Source organism: Ambystoma mexicanum, chromosome 2p (assembly GCF_040938575.1).
Source record: "Ambystoma mexicanum isolate Mex_15411 chromosome 2p, UKY_AmexF1_1, whole genome shotgun sequence".
Lineage (NCBI taxonomy): Eukaryota > Metazoa > Chordata > Amphibia > Caudata > Ambystomatidae > Ambystoma > Ambystoma mexicanum.
The window spans coordinates 1,415,150,307-1,415,168,319 of NC_090923.1; the positions used below are offsets into that span (position 1 = coordinate 1,415,150,307).

The 18,013-nt window shown below is 41.9% G+C and overlaps 1 protein-coding gene across 1 annotated transcript in view; it reads left to right on the forward strand.

The window, feature by feature from the left end:
- The window catches only part of LOC138566063 (retinoic acid receptor responder protein 2-like), a 94,674-nt gene that overhangs the window by 30,595 nt on the left and 46,066 nt on the right, over nucleotides 1-18,013 (forward strand). Inside the window, exon 2 of the mRNA XM_069643097.1 lies at nucleotides 16,662-16,763. Within this exon, the coding sequence (XP_069499198.1) occupies nucleotides 16,662-16,763 (102 nt within the window). The remainder of the gene's footprint in view (nucleotides 1-16,661; nucleotides 16,764-18,013) is intronic.

Sequence of the window (18,013 nt, forward strand, 5' to 3'; positions counted from 1 at the left end):
GTCAATTTCCAGCGCCAGGAAGGTCACCGCTCTCCCCGCAGCCCGTGCTGGAAAAAATATTTCTTTACTGCCCCTATGTTCTTTTGTAAGATCGCATAAGCCTTGGTGCGTTGTGAAGACCACCAGTAGGTGTCTGCAAATCAAATTCCTAGATAATCATACCATGGTACTTGCTCTAGCTTGTGGCCATCGATTCAAATACTAAGCTCACAATGCTTGGTAGATCTGGGCCTGAAGACCATAACCTTAGTTTTGCTTACATTAATTTAAAGATTTAATTAATTACATTTTTAACAAAGCTGTTCAGGGTGGTTTTAAGGCCCATCGGGGACGTTGAAAACAGGATGCAGTAGTCTGCATAGAGCAAAGTGGGGAACTTGTCATGACCTAATCGTGGGGATCTTGACCGCACTTTAGCACCTCGCTAACAATGTCATAAATATAAACACTAAATAACAGGGGGGCTAAAACGCATCCCCGTCTGACTCACCTTGCCTCCTTAAAAGGGTCAGTAACTTCTGCAGAGAGACCCCAGAGAATCACTGCTTCATTCTCGGAGTATAGAAGTCGAGCAAGTTCCAATAAGTGGGCCGGAATGCTATTATGCATTAGAGCTTGCCAGAGCAACCCTCTCGGGACATCAACAAAATCAGTTTTCAAATCTATGAAAACTGCGTACAGCTCCACCTTCCTTAGACCTAAATATTTTTGTAGAGTTAGTGTAACGATCACCTGGGATCCACAGGGGCGCCACTCGACTGGTCTGGGACACTTCTGGGTTCACTGCACCTTCCCCGTGTTTCGTTCTGGCAGGAATCAGTTCTAGAAGATAGGAGGTGGATTTTAGCGACTTCTCCTTCCCTCGAGAGACCCACCAACTGCGTTCCCCTTGCGATTTCCCCTTGGGACTTCGCTCATCTTGATTTTCGGAATATTGAGCTCTCTGTCCTGCCGTGCTGGGCAGGGGTGCGTCGTTGTTGGCTTGATCCGCCGAGTTACTTCACTGGCGATAGCCTGGAGTCCAGACCGGCTGCGACTCCACCTTTCAGGTAAGTCTTTTAGTGTTTGTTTTGAGTAGTGTCTATATCGATGAATGCTCCAATTACCTTCTTCTCTTGTCTTGCAGAGGCTGATGGAGAGAGCCGAGGTGACGGCTGAGTTCGAGAAGTTAAGGATGCGCTAGATGCAGTGCTGAAAGCGACCTTGCAAGTCAGCTGACCTGTGCTGTTGTTCTTCACAGGTCGCGGAGAATTCCTGGAAGCGGCGATGTATAGGGACCAAACGCTTAGGATGATGTTCGGAGTGGCGTAGGCCTTGCAGGAGAGCTGGTAAGTAGCTTCTGATTCTTGCCTCTATTGTCCTAGAGATGTAGCAGGAGAACGATGGAAAAGTTCCCGAAGGCTCTGACTGGATGGAGGGGCTGGAGCTGAACAGGTAAGGATAGGAATGTTCTTTAAAATTTCTCGCCCGAGTAGGCCAGGTTGCTGAGCAGGACCCTGTGAACGTCACGCTGCAAAAGCAGAATAACGCAAAGCGCGTGCCTCGGGTCGGGTGTGGTTTAAATACCCGGCAGGTATCCCAGGTGCCTTTGGGGCAGACCCCGCCCTGAAGCTAGACTGCTTGTTGCAGTTCCCCGACAATCCTTGTGGGGACAGCCATGTTCACCCATTGTCCATTGGAACCCATGCTTCCCAAGTGAGCCTGATGCCAACGGCGCCAGGATTGCGTCCAAGGCACCCGCAACAGGCTGAAGTGGGCCTTTCCAGCCTTGTTAAAGTACTGAGGCGGGGGCCATGGCGCCCAAGTCCCCTAGTCTGGGGTCAAGGTCGTGACAGTTAGGAAAAAGAGAAAGCACCGATCTAGTGTGCTTTTACCAGACTGAAAGACAGCTTGTAGGTGGCTAATCAAATCCCCAGGATCTACACAATCTTGGAGCTGATTAAGCAGTGTCTTTGCAAAAAGCTTCCCTGCCCTGTCAAGAAGCGAGATGGGGCGGTAGCTGGCAGGATTTTCACTCTCCCCACCCCCTTTTTATACACAGGGACAATCTCAGCCTGCCGCTAGGAGGGCAGAACAGTGCTAGAGGCTATCAAAGCATTGAACAGGATTGTTAAAACTGGACCCCAGATCGAGAGATCACTTTTATATAGATCTATCGGGATCATATCGGGAACCAGGACTATTCAATGAATCTACAGTTTTCTCATTTGTATTTTACAGTCAGAAACAAAAGCAACTGAAAGCAGGCTTTTTCATAGAGATATCTCAATATGTTGCCCGGTATTCACAGGATATCCTTGGGCACTGTTCAAAGTCTAGCACAAAACAAACAACAAGATTGACTACCCCTCTCTTTATCCCAATTTTGTAGGACAGGACAATGCACGTTGCACCGCTATTCATTCTTCTAGCGGACAGTCAAAAAAGCTCCACAAGACTGATGCTAGGTTTATAAAAAAATCCATCAATTTATTAATACAGAGAGAAAAATCTAAAAACACTAGGAATAAAACACATAATAAAACAAAAGATAATTAATGTAACAGCAGAAGGTAAATCAGTGACTAACACTCATAGAGCAAATCAATATGTCAAAAGATAACCAGAAACAATCATGAAAACATTTGCATTGGACAATGTTCTCAGCAAAATGACAAAATACAGGTATTGCTGTCTGCATTTTTAGGTTATAGCACTTGTCTGTCTAACACCTAAAGTGAGTCACACAATGTCTTCTGGAAGACACTTCATAGGGTTTTCCACATGGATACATGAAGCATGATCTTAGCGTTTCATAAAGAGTTGGCATATGTTTCCGCCTACAAAGTCCATACTGCACTATCCCTAGTGCCGTAGGTTAGAAATGTTACAGAGGCCTTCTTCAGAACGAACAAATTGCTTCTATTCCAAAAATCAATAACAACCCGAACGGTCTTGTGGTTGTTTCCACACTACAAAAAAATATATAAAAAGACTAATATCAGAAAAACATTTCAAATCTAAAAAAAGGTTAGTTGTCTTGTGGAGGCAATTGGCAGGGCAAAAAGACTAAATAATTCCCAATTTGTGCACTGACCTGTAAAACAAACACTCTGGGACTTGAGCTTTTGATGGCCGACCCTTTTATTGGTGTCTGCTCTTCTCAGGGTCCTTAGAGTCTACCTACAATCGAGGCAGATTTGATTTAACTTTTGTTATTATATGATGCATTATTTGCCTAACAAGTGGTCTATTAAATAGCTCTAGCTCACCTGCAGTGTTTGTCAACAAAAACACTGCATGCCATTGTTCATAGTGCTATAAAGGTTACTTGCTAATTGCGGCTAAACTCATACAATTCTGTGCTCTAATGGTCTGACATGTCATGGTATGGCATACCAGGACATAAATCATGATATATAATAATACTTTACTACGCAATCCTGAATCATGACATAATAAGATTTGGGATATCAGGTCACATCATAAATATATAATGACATGGATCATCAGGAATATGTTGTGACATAGCATATCATGACAGCAGATATGACATGGCATATTATGACATGACATGTATCAGGACATAGATAACAACATATATCATGACATGACATATCATGATATTATGGAATAATTATGACATGACATAACCTGACATGACATATCATGAAATGAACTATCGTTTCATAATATAGCATGACTTGGCTTGTAGTCATGTAGTGTCACGCCCCCTTCTGTCACGCCCCCTCCAGGTAGTCATCCTGCTCCCATGCATATTTCATACCCCGATCGCCAACACCCTAGGCGGGATACACGTAGTATACACCATTCACGCCGAAAGACATATGCGGTCCACTCTCACAAGCAAATCCCTTGGCAGCTATGGCCACGCTGGCGGTTGCCGTGGCAATTCCGGAGTCACGTGGCACGGGTCTTCCCACGTATGTCCGCCGTGCTGACGCAGTACCGTTTGCACGCCGTGTCTCCATGACAACCGCATAAATGAACATACTGCCAAGCATTCATTGCTTCTCAGCTGCGTTACTTCCTGGCGAGTGGAGTTTCTCTGTTGTTTCGTATCACGTGGATTTTGGAACTTTGCTTGCAAATTCTGGACTGCATTTGTCTCAACCCTTGACTACGGTGCTTTGGGTATTATACACGTGGATCAGTCTGACCTCTGCCTTCTTTCACGGACTGATTGTGTGTTCTCCTTTGGCGGCGGTACTTCAATTCTTGCTCACACGGAAGACACTGACACCCGGCATTCATCACGGACTGTCATTGCTTTTCCCCTCGGTCACGTTATACCCTGGACTATCAGCATCATGTGCAGTCTGTTAACCACACAGACTTCTGGATTCTTGAACTTCGTTTTTTCCTTATCAGATATTATCCATCATTGCCCACAGCATCAAGACCAAGAGGTGACACCCTGAGAGTGTCTCAGGGGGCCTGCTCTATCTGGCTCCTCCGACACCAGCACTCTTACACCCCGGGCAATAGACCACACCACACAGAGAGAACAGGACACATCCACTCCCTCAGGTATACACGCTCCCAAAGACCCACGGGAAGGTGCCTTTTCCCTCTTCTGTATTGTTGCATATTCCGGTTGGTTTTTCTGTCTAACCCCTAGTGCATTACCTGTTTTCCTTGGCAGCCACGTGGAGTCCTGGTGTTCCTGTTCCAGTTACCTGTGGCCCCAATAACTGGGCAGCGAGTTAATTACTACCTCTCTGACTGGTACTTCGGAACGGCGGCAGTGATAGTCAGCGCGGATCTCACGTCTTGAAATGTGGTGATATGTCATATAATGATGTGTTAGGATATGTCTCAGTGTATAGCTGACAGTTTCGATTTTGCCCTGGCGCAGGACAAGCTTGCACAATGCTTGTTCAAATAGTGGTAGGGATGACTCCGCCCTTCATCCCTGTGACGTCAATATATCCAGTAACTTTAAATTGGGTAATAATGCATTGTATTATAACAGTGCTTAGAAGTCAGAGAAATCTAGCATGAAGCTCTATATAAAATCCTGAAATTATTATTTACATGTGCAAACTAGAAGCAGAATGAGATTATCAGAAGTTTACAATTGGGACTATTTTTATGGCAAGTGTGGTAAATCAGGGTCAGGAGGCGGGCAAGAGGTCATAGCAAAAACATATGTTTTATTAAACAAAGAACAGATGGCCTATTTTTTCCCTATCTGTAAAGTATATTATGGCTTTATATAAAAAGAAAACAAATAAATGGTGCTCGTTGCTAAGTCTTATCAACCTAACAAAGTCCTCCGCCCCAAAGCCTAATCTAACCTACGTTCTGACCCTACCACTAATAAAAAGGACCAACATGAAGTTGACCAGAACAGGCAGGCCACCAGATAAGGTGCGTACTAGGCCTTTTTACGCATGAAAATATTGTAAATACGACAGCTTTATTATTTTCCTATGTGCGTTTACACACAGGTTTAGAGCAGAGGGCAGGACAAAGGCAAAGTACATTGTAGAAACCAGAATGCTTCTTTTGATTTGTATCTACATGGATGGAATTGCAAGCCATAGATAAACGCCTCTGAAACAGAATGTATTTCACTGAAGCCTTTCAAAAAATAAAACTGCACACTGTGATAAAAGGAATGGGTTCTTTCCATTCAGCTTCTGCTGTGTTCATGCTCATGGAGCCAACAGAAGCACTGTGCATATTTATTTTCCTAGCATTTTAGGATTGTATAATTAATAAGATGGAAAACTAAGTTGCAATTAAGAATTCATCTTTTTTAACAAATTATGCTTTTTTCCAGTGTAAGCAAACCAGTATTGCACAATTGTATTTTTCAGAGTTCCTGTGCTGTCTGCATAATCATGCGGAGACAGATCATGTTTACACTTATAATTTAATGTAAACTCTGATTATGACAACTGTGTGTAAAATTGAGTATGCACGGCCGAGTTTACATTTGTTCAACCGTGCAGTCAATGGGGCACATTACTATAAAGTGTCAGTGGCAGCAGAGACTTTGCTCAAGGGCGAGTGGTTGTCATTACACCAATCACAGGTGTTCTAGCCTCTCAAATCTCCAAGGCTACAATTAAAACATCCAAAACCTGACTCTCCAGGAAGTGCAAGCGCCGTTCAAAAACAAACAAATGAAAGTTACATTTGTAATTGAAAAAGAAACTCAGCAAAACATGTCCCTGTGATAACCAGATAGGTATTTAACTTTATGTAGCGCTTCATACATGGTTCGTCCAACATCTAGGCACTGTGATTATTATACCTCAGTCGATACTCAGTTTACCGACCTCTGAAGGATATTAGCCAATAAGATAGATCAGCTGGTTGAGAAACCATTGCTGCGATCTGTGCGTGATCTGTAGGCTGCATGTTTCGAATCCAGGCAAGGCCAACTCAGCCTTTCATCCTTTCGAGGTCGATAAAGGAGTAACGACTTAGGTTTGGTCATAATTGTGATAAATATGTTCTATGTACAGTGCTTTTCCAAAAGCGCTATACAAAAAAAAATTCACCATGAGATTAGGTATCGAATTTAGCATGGAGTTCTTCCCTCTCTGCACTGTTGTATGATAACATTGGCATACCATTAGATATGAATAGCTCCAGGAAATTAGGATTTTCATTAAACATCAAAAGACAATTCTGCTATCGAACCTCAAAACACACAATACAATTAATGTTTGCCTTACTATGTAATTGGCTAGGTTTTTGTTTTTCAACCTTTAAATATATACAGGAGAGATCAAATGGCCAGGCCTTAGAGAAATAATAAAAGGTGTATTCTATCACAATGCGGAAAGCTGCCGCATAGTAATGATTTCCATAACATTTTTGCACACATCGGCTGGATGTCACATACATTTTACTCTCTTGCAACGGAGAAAAGCCATTTTTACTCTCTTGAAATCACATTTAATCTCAAAGTTTAAAAATGGGGAGTAAAATACCCCCACCTCAAATTCTTATCTTGGGCACTGAGAACAGGTCTCTAAACGGTTTCCTTCTCAATTCCTGAAATGGTGTCTGGCTTATGACCCCATGCTAATTTCTCTCTGGAGGTTTCCAGGCCCTGTGCCTGGTTGGATCATTTAGAGTTCCAACAAGAATGTCTTTTACGTCTTCCTCGTTTTCTTGTATAACAGTGTTTGATTTAGCAATCAAATTGTGATTCCTCCACCTGGAGTATGGCTTCTCTCACTCGTCCTTGGGGTCATGTGTCTCTCGCTCCACCTTATTGTATTGCTTCTTTCACCCATTTTCAGGGTTTTGTTTCTTCCGCCCTCTCTTGGGGTCTGTCACTTTCACCCTGCCATGGATTATTGGGTCCCTTATCCCATCTTGGCTTCAATTGGCTTTAACCCCACCTAGGGTTCTCTAGTCTTTCACCCCACCATGGGGTTTCTTCACCTGATCTTGGGTCTTTGCATCTTTTACTGCACCTTAGGATCCTTTTGCTTTCACCCCATCTAGGGCTCTCAAATCTCTTACCCCGCTGTTGTTTTTTTAAATCTGATCTTGGGTCTGTGTATCTCTTACCCTGGCATCTTACCCCAGCTTGGGGTCTTTTGGCTTTTCCCCTGCCTACTGCTCTTTGGTCTCTCACCTTGCTGTGCAGTTTTTCCAGGTCTCTCAGCCCTTCTGCCTGCTCCTGGGAACAGCTTTGCACTTCACACCTTCTTTGTCGTGGTGGCGCAGGAGGCGATCTTATTGGCTATCGTGCAACCACGGTTCACATCTTCCTGGTTTCCCTGCATTGGTTTGTCATGTCACTCTCCTCTTCGGCCGGATGCTTGTTGGTCATCAGTACCATGGACTGTGGGTCCGGTCAACCACTTCTGGCTTGCTTGGGCAGTGTTTTTCCACATTCCCGGTCAAGCCGGCTAGCTTCAGATTGTTTTGGAGAGAGCAGCATTCTGCATGCTCGTTGGTGCATCCGTGCGAGATGCCATCTGTTTCGAGCTGCTGCCTGACACTCCTCTTGCGGCTCACTCTGCAGGACTTCCTCTTCTCTTTCCTTCACCTTGCGTGTTGCTCCTGCGGCTCCTTCATGTTTCAAGGTGAAATGTGATTGGATGATCCTTTGATTCTGGGTTTCACTTTGTCACAATATATTAGGTGGTCACGCTCAACTTAGGAGGTTCCTTTCCCCCAAGCAAGGTGGCGCACACCCAATGCGCTATTTTAGATTCACTTTGCTGAGGCCTCCAACCCATCTCGTACCCACCCCAAGAAATACCCTGTGTCACTAATGGACTAGGAACCCAGCCGGTGTATACTAAGAATATATATTTGTTTATTTATTTAAGGTTTGACAAAAAAGACTAGCAGCAAATATCAGCCACCAATCATGTGCCAACAACCAATATCAAAACTCCAAATGACTTTCTGTTATTACAATACAGGTAAAAGTTTAAAACATGCATTCACAATTTACAAAAGATTTATTTCGAAATTAACCAATATAAAACATTCACAATACAATGAAAAATAATTTTGCAACACCTATTTATAGGACAGGCTGTGCTTTTGGGATTCTGGTTTGGGAGGCAATGGAATCAATGGTAAATTTAGTTTTTTAGGCTTTCATGTGAACGGGACTCGTTTTTCAACACACATTTAAATGAGAAGCACTGCTTGATAATTCTGGGTTGGGATGCAAGGGAATAGATGGGAAATTTCATTTTGCACCCTCTACATTCACTTGAAAGGTAGCGTTTAGGATTACTTATTTTGGGATGATGGACACCCCCCTTTGGGACAGGAGTCGGGAGTTTCAGAAGGACAGTCACCCAAGTCTTGATGGTCTATACCAGTTCTAACACACTGGGCATGAACTTTGTTAGTTATTAATTCTAACAACACTCATCCCATGATTTTCTATATGGGAATTAATGGATTTAGCTTGAATTAAATGCACTAAGGATCTACACACCTTCCCCCCTCCCCACACTTTAATGGAAAGGATTAAGGTGGGCTTTTCCAACACAATGCAATTTAAATGGATAGGGTGATTTTCTATAGTGGAATCAATTTTAATTGGATTTAATACAATGTGCCAAGCGCCTACCCAATTTCAGCCCCCCTCCCCACTAATGCAAAGGGATAAGACAGGTAGCTCCCCAAACAATTGATGACTTTTGGATTGGTGTACTTACATGGGAGGCATTGGTCAGGGAAAACAGCAGGGCTCCTCTGAGGACAGTGCAGGTCTGGTCAAGGGCTTTCAGTCAATGATTTTCTCCTGCACCCAGACTCCTTCTGCTCCTCTGATGGGGTCCCAGCTAGCTTCTAGATTTCACTGTCACTGTCTCCAATGCAAGGATTGAGGCTTCTCTTCTCGTTGTTCCTCGCAAGATTCTGTCAGCAGGCTATCTCCCGGAAAAAAGTGAAAAAGCCCTGTTCTGATGCAGACATGCCCTTTTATAGGGCTGATGAAACTCTGACATTGTCATAATTCCCACGGTAAGGATTGGCTAGCACTCTCCCTTCACCTCCCACCAAGATGCCCACTAGCTGCTGATAGGACCAGAAGTTGGGAGATATGTACGATGTAGGCTGAGGGAGGAGAAAGATTTGTCATCTCAAAATGACAATTGGGTTTAACCTTTCTGTTTTCTGAAAATTTCACAGTATGACAACTACGCGAATATTTCAGATAACTACATAAATCTATCTTCCATGAAAATACATCAGTTCATATTCGTCTTACTCGTGACTGGATACTAACCCGCCCCATTTTAACATATCGAGGACTAAAACAGGGATGCATCTTGGCAGCTACATTGTTTAACTTATTCATCCTTGATATGGGTGAAAAGTTTCAGAATGTTAACTCTGATGCTCCTAAATTAGACCAAGAACAGATACCATGGATTCTTTATGCAGACGATCTTGTTCTATTATCAAAAACCCCTGCAGGTTTGCAACGTTTGATTAATGGATTATCAGAGTATACTGCAGAAAATGCTATGACTGTAAACTTAACGAAAACTCAAATTATGATGTGCCAAAATCGTAAAATGACAAAACACTTCCAATATAAGTGGAACATAAAAAAGGAGTCGATTCTTCTAACCTCAACATATAAATACCTGGGCATTATGATCACCCAGGGCAACAATGATAAGGTGTTTAAAAAAGAACTTGAATTGAAATTGCAAACCCTAATTTCCCAATCTAAGGCCATTTTATATGAATTTGGAAAGTTTACATGCAATCATATAATATCATTTTATTCCATGAAAGTAAAACCCATTATCTCGTATGGCTCTGAAGCTGCATCGATGCTGCCCCGTCTAGTGTGGGATCGATTAGAAGGAAAATATTGGCGCTCAATTTTTAATTTGCCTACCTGTGTCCCCATTGCAATGATTCGTTTTGAATTAGGTCTGCTATCGCTATACAGTACTATTGCATGGAAATTGATAGCCTTGTTGAGAAAATGTATTTTGTCATTACAATGTCTAGACATATCCGGTATCTTGGGTAAATATTTATTGTACTCAGATCATCAATACCCAAAATGCTGGCTAAACACAGCTATAAATATTCTTTCAGATGCGGACATTTCCGTAGATATTCTAATTCATAATCCAACGCAGGCTAAAACTAAATTATATCGGCAAGACTGGATATATACCTTGGAAAAATGTTCCCATTCTAAAGATTGGAACACTGCCCAGTTTGGCCATAAAAAATTTAGAGTTGCGGAACCATACATTTTAAAATACCCATCTCCAAAATTCAGAGATGACTATATTCGTTTTCGTCTAAATTTGTGGCACACAAGGGATATTTTATTTAGGCGAAAACTAATTGACGCCAGCGAGAACATCTGCCGTTTTTGTATGGATCCTGCAAACGTAGAAACGCTGAAACATGTTATTGTCTACTGTCCTGCATTATATGTCATACGTTGTAAATACTATTTTAATTGCTTTGCAACGCAAGCTGTAACTAATATGGAAGAATTATGGCTATTGATTTTTGGTACAAAGAGAATGTCAATCAGATTAGCAACAACGGCCTTTTTAAATGAAGTATATCCAAGGTGATTGTGAATGCTGTCATGAGATAATGGTGATAGAAGGGAAAGAAAGAAAGGGGAAAAAAAAAAAAAAAAACAAATGCTGCTGCTACAAAAATGTTTTATATATTGGGTGTCAGGTGCAAAATTTAAAAATGTGTTATATATTGATGAATTGAATTGTAATATGTTTTTGATATGGTTTTATCCATTTTTTATAATTGTTGAAAGGTTGTTTTATACAGCCAAACAATAAAATAAAAAAAAAAAAAATAAAAAATCTATATATTTTTGGATTCTACATTTTATGGCGAGTCTGAAAATACTAATTTTATTTCGGCACGCCCTTCCTGGGCAGAGCTGTCATTTTTTGTGGTTTTCTAATGTGTAAAAATAGTTACAACTCTGATACTACATATTTCTAGCATTAATTTCACTGTCTATTAGTCTATCAATATTTCCAATTCCTCAGGTTTATGAAAATGCCAGAATCATAATTTTGATCATAACTTAATTTATGTATATCACACAACTTTAGTTCTTGCATGGCCCCAACTGGCTTTTTATCCCCGTTAAAATGAACCCACGGTGGGCTTAATAGGACACACAATGCTCTTTTTATTTAGGCAAATGTGTTCAATGTTTAATCAATTGCACTGCATGTTACGAAAGGAAGTTTCACTTCTTCTCAAAGTTTCCATTTCTCCTTAAGCATGTGACCAGACACCTGCTCGGGCCAATGTTTATTCTACAGTCTTCTGTTGAGCTTCAAATGGTCTTTGCTCAGAGCTAATGCACATTTTATGTGAAACCTGACCTTAAAGGTCATTTCTGTTGGTCATGTTATCTGTAACTCCCATAATTTCAATCTACTTCTTTGTATATCTTAGCATTTAAATTGACAACTAGGCCTGTTTCCCTGGTGGGCCCAGCCCCAAAGGACTTGGGGTCAAAGTTTCAGCTCAGAGAAAAAAACAATTTGCAGTTCACAATTCTGAAAGGCTAGCATATTGCATTTATCCACTGTGTACATGTAATTTTCAATACTGCCCCAGGGCCTGTTGTTCACAATATGATCATTCTTTATATACTTTATAAACAGAAACAAGTTGACTCTTGATATTCGCCACAAATATGCCAGTTACATAAGAAACCAGTTTTAATTTATGCAAAAACAAAATAGGCCTTTCCTTATAAATGTTGTTATTTTTATGTGCTGAAATCGAGTCTCTTTATTCCTGAAACGCAGTCTGTCATTTGACTTTACTTTCCCAATGTAAGGCATCATTCATCCTTTTTAGCTTCCAGATGCACAGTATTTCAAATGTATTTATTCTTTCCATGTGCACTGTTATAGATTTGAATCCGGCAAAGTGGGCATTTACACTAAATCAGCATCTGAAGTGCCCCATGTCTTTTGGAACGCATTTGACGCAGTTAACAATATTCCAGTTCTAAGTTGCACTTTCTTCTGTTGAGTGCCTGTACATTGTAACAAAATGGAGGAAGGCCCATTCTCGCTTTTTCACTAGGCCACATGTTGAAATCACTGTTTTGTACTGGCTTTTATATTTCAATGGAACTCCACACTAAGCCAGCTTCACTCTCACAATGGATCCTAGCATGGCCTCTCCATCTCTGTTGCTCTAGGGCTGTCTTTTTACCCCACATCGTAATGAGCGCCTGATAAAAGGGTTAGAAACCACATCCACCATACAAAGCCAACAAACACAGGGGGGCTTTTATCATGAGGATGCATATAATACCTTTCTGGGGATTCCTTGTCCACCAAGGTAGAGTCACCCCCAGTTGGATATTACTTGGCCTATCCCATAGGGTGTGTTAAGCTTAGTGGGCTCACCTCCCTAGTCCCAAAGGGGGTGACTCTGCCTTGAGGAGAAGGGACAAATTCCCTGGATTCGCCCCACAAGACAGAATTAAAGGAGTTGCACCAGTATAAGGGCTGGATGCTGACATATTCCGAACAAATCCTCTACTGCTTTGCTGGTACCATTTCTTTTGTGGGGCAGTTCCATGCACTCACTATATTTTTCATGACATACCTTTTTCTGGTATAATTTTAATTACATTATGCGTTTATTGTGTTTGTTGAAGGCTGATTTTGGCCCTGGAGCACTGTATAGTTTTTACATGCCGCGACTTAGGTCTGCAAACTCAGTAAACAATGGCAGTAGGTTAGCACAAATTGCTGTAATTGGCACATGTCTTGAATCTTCTACACCAGTCACGTTGTGCCTTGTTTCTTCAGATACCTATGTGAGTGGAATGAGATGCAAAGCCTGTCATTGGCAATTCCAATTCATTACAGAGGGAGAACTTTCATGCTAATGGAGTCATGGATCCTCTATTGCTTCAGATGGATGAAGGTGGAGTGTTTTCCCAGGGGTTTATTTTAATGTTCCTACTGGTGAAAATCGTGCAGGTGTGCAGTAATTTTTTCGAAAACATAATGTCGAAAAAAAATATCAAAAAAAAAAATTAATTCTTTTTTTTAAAAATTATATATTTATTTTGGGGTCCGGGAATAAAAAAAAGGGGTAAAATAAAAAAAAATAGAAAAAAAGAGGGGTTGAGGGGGAACCCCCCCATTTCGATAAAAAATGACTGAACCAATCGTGCCATTGCAACAGAGGAAATTCTGGTCATGTGCTGGGGTTACAATTAGCAATGTGGGTTCCCTTAGCCCCATTTGCTCTGTCTTGGTGCTATTGCAGAGATGGCAGTTATGCTGACTCTTCCAGCAATGTAAATCTAGTTCCAGCCCTATTTAGCCATTTCAATGGCACCTCAACCAGTGCAAATCCATACACTTTGCCCAATGGGTCGCTCCCCTGCTCATACGAAAAGTAATTGGTGAGCTAAAAAGAAGTTCCCATGCAGACGTCCTGTCAGATGGCCCATCCAGGGCATTATTTTTGACTGAAGTATATGTTCTGCTATGTTATATTATGTTATGTATCTGGCATTTATTGAGTACAACTGTCCCCAGTAGAGTGGCCTCCTTGTGCTATAAAAACAAGTTGAAGCATCACACTATCGATAATGATTAAGATAAAAAAATCCAAATAGCGTTGGAAAGTTCGCTGATCTTCAATTTTTCCTAGATCGACAGAGTTTTGCTGCCAACACCGAATACATTCTGCCTCCTGATCTTTGCTTCATGAACCGAGGAATGCAAAGTTGTTGCGTAGTGGCAGAACAGAGGGCATTGTTGGGGTTGTGACTTTTAAATTAATTTGTAATGAACATAGGTCCTGATTCATAATAAACCTTATGCACTATTCAAAGAGTCTTAAACTCTATCCTGGATTTTTCAGATAGCCAATGCAGTGATGTCAGCACTGGTGTGATGTGTTCTCTCCAGCCACATCTAGTTAAAAGGTGAGCCGCAGCATTCTGGAGTCTCTGTAGGCGTTATATCAGATATTTGGGGAGACCTGCATACACACTGTTGGCTTGTGGCTTGGTCATCATGAGAAAGGACAAGGCAATCACAGCCTGGAAAAGGCAGAACTGGAAAAATGCATTTGAGCATTCATAAGTAGAAGACCTTTTTTGCACAGTTGTTTTGGACAGACATCTAGTGGCTTGATGGCACACAGGGATCCTACCATCTGATTTCCATTTAGTGGGATTCACTTTCAATAAATTAAGGTTGATCCAGTGATCAATGGCTCTAATGCACATGGGAACATTTTGAGCTGGATTTTAAGATGCTATGTTCAGCTGGGAGATAAGCTGGGAGTTTTTGGTGTAATTGTATACCTGAACCCAAAAGAAATGAATTAGCTACACCAGTTGGGTACGGTGTATATTAAATAGCGGTTTGGGCAGTCATGAGCCTTGCAGCACACTGCATGTGCAATATGCTTGCTTTTGTCACAAATGGTGCGAGGCAGATGCTTTGTTGCCAGCATGCTAGAAGAAGATTTTATCCTTTTCATGGCTGTCCCTGTAACACCAATGTGTGGTGCGCCATGACTGGCATTGCCGAAGACCATTGTTAATTTTAAGAAACCAATTTTGCTTTAAAGCCTATGAAATGTGCCCGAGATTAAGATAAAAACATATATTTCATAGAGTAAAGTGGAGTAACACTACTCAGAAGTTATCCCAAATTATCTACTTGCTCTTACATCCAAGTAAGAATAGCGAAAGCTCTACCTTCATCCGTCTGAAGCAATAAACAATCCATGACTCCATTAGCATGAAAGTGCTTCCTCAGTATTGAATTGGAATTGCCCATGACAGGCTTTGCATCTCATTCCACTCACATAGGCATCTGCAGTAACAAGGCACAAAGTGACTGCTGAAGAGGATTCAGGACTTGTGCCAATTACAGCAATTTGTGCCAACCTACTGCCATTTTTTACTGAGTTTGCAGACCTATGTCGCAGCATGTAAAAACCCTACACTGCTCCAGGACCTATATCAACCTTCAACAAACACAGTTAATGCATAATGTAAATTAAATCATACCAGAAAAAGGTATGTCATGAAAAATATAGCGGGTGGATGGAACTGCCCCATAGCAGAAATGGTGCCAGAAAAGCAGTAGACGATTTGTTGGTAGTATGTCATTATCCAGAAAAAGGACATTATGAAAATGAAAAAAATATTTCATGATTTAAAAAATGGATTTACAAATTCCGATTTCAAAATTGCCCCAAAACATACAACATTGGCAGGGGAAAGGGTTATTTAGAGTGGGTGTGAGGTTGCAGCCCAAAAGAGGAATGAGCGGGACTGCCACCAAATACCCAAGGGGTGCAAAATAATAATGCAACCTTGTTAAAAAGAAATGTTAACAAGCTGACTTTGGAGTAATGCCATAGGGTAAAAGAAGTGCCAAGCAGCTTAGGATACATCTGGAGACCAGGCAGGGTCTGCATATACAATGCAGTCAGGTAAGGGACAGGCTTGAACAGATTTATATGCCTTGCAATTCTAAATAGCTATATCTTAGGTTTTGGGAAGGTGTCATTGAAAATAAGACAAGCATCTGCTTTTTCTGGTGGCAATCCATATCAATTAAATGGAAAACCGTCTAGAATGACAGACTTATGACTCCCCTTTTTTTAAGGTAAGAGTGGTAGGAAGTAGAGAGTTGCACCGACTGAGAAACACAGAACCTCAGGAGCAGGACATAATGCACTCTTGGATGGACATCATAGTGATATCACTCAGTGGATTAATATATCTGCTCTAGAAATCTCTGGTAACAGGTCTGATACAGTCTTGCATGGGGTTGGGGAGAATACATGATGTACATTTAATATGGGTACTAGTAACACCTTTTACAGCAATACTAAATCATAAAATCTGTGGTAGCAAGGACTACCTCAAAACAAGTTATTAATATTGTGACACACCTGCACAACCATAAGTATCCGACAGTCAACGATAGCCTCTGCACCACCTATTACTTCAGTACAAACCAGGAACTGAGAGATTTGGATGTGCATTGACTATCGTACTTTGAAAAGTTGTATACATTAGTAACAACTGTGTAGCAGTATTGTGTTCCTTGAAGCAAGTCTGTGGCGGCAAACACTTTGTATTCTCATTCCAGACTGATTGTGTCTGAACACTTCATTCCTGTCCCCTGCAGGTGATGTCTGAAGGGAAGACCGTCACTCTTGAATTCATACTCCGGCCAACCATCTGCAAGAAGGAAAAATTTCAGCCGGAGAAGTGCCCCTACCGAATTGGGGTGGGTATCTGTCCCATTTGGCACCAGAGTGGGAATTACAGGGAGGGCAATGCCCTGCAGCTACCTCACTAGTCTTTTTCTAGTCTGCTTGTGCCTTACACTGCTGGCAGGGTGTTTGCCCTATCATGGAGTACACATATTCAGAAATGTATATGCTTTACATAGAGTGGACATAACATCAGGGATGTTAAGAGCACCTTATAAAACATTAATCCGACTGATAAAATGATGGGGTGTTACAGGGCCTTATGGTACAATGTGCTTACATATGGGGGATTCAGTTATTATCCACTGTTCCGATTTGTACAAGGACCAAGGAAGTGTATGTATAACGTTTGTTGAGCTGCTTTAAATAATTAGGTTTATGATAAGCGAAGATCGAATGCAGGGAGATTGAAGAATATAGATCTGGGAGTGGGGAACATCGATGCAGCATGCTAAATAATGCAACTGGCATCTAAACAGTGCTTTACCTGCTGCCAAAGCTGCCTGCCAAAAGTGATGTTTCTTTTGTTTGGAAAATCACAATGCAATGGTAATTGGTTGTCCTTCTGGGGGAGTGTTTGTGCGTGCCAATCTCCTCCTTTTCGATAGACGCTTCCTGCATCTTATCAACTTCCTTTCTTCTCCTGTAACTCCTATCTACCCCTCTCTGGCTCCTCTGCTGCCTCCTTCCATTCGCCACCTCTTTGGCACCCTCCACTGTTTCTCTTGCTGCTCTGTCTTCTCCTCCTTCCGCCACCTCTCCGGCACTCTCTTCTTCCTCTCTGACTACCCTTCCACATTTTCCTTCCTCCTCTGCCCATTCTTGGGCCCCTCTTATACTTCCGCAGGGTGTTTCTCTTGCTTGTACCCCTCAACCAAATTCTTTCAAAGGTGGCAATCAGTTCCACATCGCTACTCTTAACTCTCGCTCTGCGGAAGAGCTTGATTTGGATTTACTCGGTCTCACCAAGACTTTGTTTCACGGCCAGCTCTATCACAAGTTTTGGCACTCTCCTCCCTGATGGCTAAAAGATCCACTTCAAACCCAGAAACAACCATCCTGGCAAGGGAGTATCCCTGATCTTCCTGGAATGGATCCCGGCTTCTGTCATTCCTATGTTGGCCTACTGGCTACTGGTCTACAACAGGCTCTCTATTTCTTCTGGCCTCTCTCTCACTGTGGCCACCATCTACAGGCCGCGTGGCCAGGGTGCCCTCTTCCTCTCTGAGTGGGCTGACCTCTCCTCCTCCCTCCTTGCCTCTAC